The sequence below is a fragment of the Cariama cristata genome, unplaced genomic scaffold (genome assembly GCF_000690535.1).
Source record: "Cariama cristata isolate BGI_N322 unplaced genomic scaffold, ASM69053v1 scaffold42637, whole genome shotgun sequence".
Taxonomy (NCBI): Eukaryota; Metazoa; Chordata; class Aves; order Cariamiformes; family Cariamidae; genus Cariama; species Cariama cristata.
Window position 1 is genome coordinate 17,308 of NW_009625756.1, and position 3,119 is coordinate 20,426.

At 41.3% G+C, this 3,119-nt stretch overlaps 1 protein-coding gene across 1 annotated transcript; it reads right to left on the reverse strand.

The window, feature by feature from the left end:
- Window positions 1-652: 652 nt before the first annotated feature.
- Window positions 653-3,025, reverse strand: SPCS1 (signal peptidase complex subunit 1 homolog (S. cerevisiae)). The gene is made up of 4 exons (XM_009703721.1): window positions 2,942-3,025; window positions 2,186-2,245; window positions 1,760-1,846; window positions 653-781 (listed from the first exon to the last, which is right to left on the reverse strand). Exons 1-4 carry the CDS (start codon window positions 2,975-2,977, stop codon window positions 659-661), a joined length of 306 nt encoding a protein of 101 aa, XP_009702023.1. The 5' UTR covers window positions 2,978-3,025; the 3' UTR covers window positions 653-658.
- Between the last annotated feature and the right edge of the window lie 94 nt (window positions 3,026-3,119).

Below are 3,119 nucleotides of genomic sequence, written 5' to 3' on the forward strand. Positions count from 1 at the left end.
CCTCCCTCCAGCACCTATGAGGGAGACTAACATGACAGTCCGTAGTAAGAAAGTGCAATACCTACGGATCCTGCTGCCTCTCACATACTACAGGCTCAGCTTACAAGGTTTCAAGAGCTATTGTATTATGCAGAGTCAAGATGTTACCTTCTCTACCCAGGCAAACTTATTTTAAACAAAAAATGCCATTCTGCAATCTCCTATCCTAGAACAGTTTCCAATCCTTAGCATATTTCAGAACTGTGGGGTATATACTGTTTTGTAGTACTTGTTACAACCTGGTGCTACTGACAGCTTGTTTTACACATGGTTAGAAATATTTTCGTAGAAGTCTCGCTGGCTATTATCTTTCAGGCTATGGCAGGAGCTTAACTAAACTTGATTTGATTTGCTGTGCTCCTTTTTTACTAAAATACTTGAGACAGATGTGACCTCCAGTAGCCTTCTAAAGTTAATCCCCCCACCCCTGCCTTCCCAGTGACTTCACTGAAACTCCAGCCAAAATTTAGAGAGCCTTCATGCTCTCTGCAATCTTACTGTACTCTTGGTAGTATACAAAGTAGTAAGAAAAAACTGAAACGCTAAGCCAAGAAGTATCTCCCAGTGGAAATGCATTTAACAAAATTTAACAAAGTAACAGCATGAAGAATGAAATTTTTTAGCTTTTAGCATGTCTCTTTGGCTTTCTGTCTGCTGACTTCTTTTCTTCTGTTCCCGATTCTTGGACAGGTAGCCATTTCAGAGGATTGCGGCGGTACATAGGCCATGGAGGGAGTGTTAGCTTAGAGAAAAGGAATTAAGTCAGAACATGTAAATCAATATACTAGATAAGTGTTTTGTACAGCTTGTTAGAAAGATCTCATTCCCTAATAATTGTACCAATTAGTCTTAAGAAAGTTCATACAGTTTCATACTATAAAGATACATGCATATATATATCTAGTTTACATTGCATACTGCATAGTCATGCTTAAGCAAGCATGACTAAAGGACCCCAGCTCATTGCAAGGAGGAGGATGACAGCGCCCACCCTGAAGAAAAAAGGATACCCCTGGACTACTGAGGTAACATCAGCATCCAAGCCCCTCTAACACCTCTGTGAAATCCTCCCATTATCTGGCACCATAGATAAGTAACTGTAGCAAGACTGACTCCAGGGACGTTTAGAACAAGAAAGAAGCAGATGGATGATGATGCCATAAAATTAGAGTGGCTTTTCAAAACGGTAGCACGTATGTCAGTACTGACTGGTTAAATCATGTTGTACCTGAACACTTGAAAGGTATAAGAACTACGTGTAAAACCATATTTGGTGTGCCCCACTTGAAACGGGACACCTCATGTGCATGAATAAGGAATTACTCTTGTAATTCTATACTTTGTGTCCTAGCCTCTTGCCTCGGTAGGCATAGGCCAGCTGCAAAATTTTCATGACAAGGTACTACTCCACAGAAAGCCTCACTGTCCTTTCTGTTATCAATGCTATCAGCTTGACTTAAAAGTAACATTTAATTGAAATCAAAAACTTAATTCAAAAGCAGTACTAAATTGCAGTGTTCTCTAAAAATTGCACTAGTGTTTGAGAAAAGGCACTTACTGGCTTGTAAAGTGCCTTCTAAAGATCAAAGAAAGTACAAATATGTATGAACGGTCTGAATTCTATAGCAAACATTTGTCTGTGCTAACAGCCCCTTAATTTACGATTCTTTCAGGTTAAGTACTGCATGTATTTTCTGGTTTGGGGAAAAAAATTTCGTACCAAACACGATAAAGCAAATCCAGCCATAACTATGTAGACAGTCCATCCAAACTGCTCAGTTATGTATCCATAGATGAAACCAATTATCTGCAAAAAAGAAAAAAGAAAAAATCAAACTAAATAAACAAATACATTTCCCGTGTCATGATTAAGTGGGGGGGCAGGGAGGGAGAAGTTAAGTAGAAAAATAGCGATTTTTCAAAAGCACAGTTCGTGTATCTTTCTATCCTTGTTTTCAAAATTGTAGGCCAATAATGCAAGTAAAAGACTGAAAGAAGAAAAGTCTTAATCCATGACAGCCCCTCTGATTTTGCCTAAAGCTTTTAGTGATCCAGTTAAGCCAAACAGTCAGAAAAAGCCTTTGTTTGAAAGATCAGAAACCAAAATAAAGTCGTTTGTTATTGCCCACAGTTCTAGTATACTTACTGCAGAGACAAGAATGATTCCTTGAAAAATCTGTTCTGCTAATTTTTGGCCCTTGTAGTCCTGTGGAAAGAGATTTTTTTTGTCAATTGCCCAAAACACAAACCTACCAGTTAAACTCTTCCAGGTTAGAGCCTAGACTCAGCCTGACCACGGGTTCTCAGTATTTTTGTTCAACTTTCAAACCTGACTGGAATTTTTCTTACAGTGTCTGGATTTCAAGTGTAAAAGAATTAAGATCTTAATTCACTTAATACCTCCCCTACAGTCTTGACCACATCATCTAAAAATAAAAGCAAGCACTGTCTGTTCAGGGTAAGTAATGCGAGTTCAAAATATTGTAGTTAGCTTAATATCACTATGTAAAAGCCATAACACCACAAAAGAGATTATATGCTTGAGAGGATATGATACGTATGTCACCTGTCTTTGCATAAGTTTAGAAAATGTGGCTCTCGATGAAAACACTTTGCCTTCTAGCTGCATATAGCACAGACAGAAAAGTATAGAGTGGTTTCCCTTGCACAGCTGTATATTACCTTCATTTTACAGCACATTAAAGCTCGAATTTTCGGACAAAAAAAAATTCGAAATTACACGGAGTACCGCCCCTCAGCCCCAACAGCAGTTCCTCACACGCAGGTACCAACACCGCAGGGAGGAAGGGGAACGCTAAAACCCACACGGAGCCATGTCGCCAGTAGCAACAAGGGGACGAGGGCCCGGGCACGGCCAGGCCTTCCGTGGCGGCTACCCTACCATCTGCGTGGGGATGGAGCGGAAGACGTTCAGCATGGCGGCGGCGGGCAGAGACGCCTCACAGTCCTTGTCCTGCTCCTTGTCGTAGTCGCCTCCGTCTTCCTCGTTCTCGTCAGGGCCCTGTAGCGGCTGCGGGCTGTCCGCGTCGCCCTGCGAGGCGGAGGCGGCGGGCCGGCTT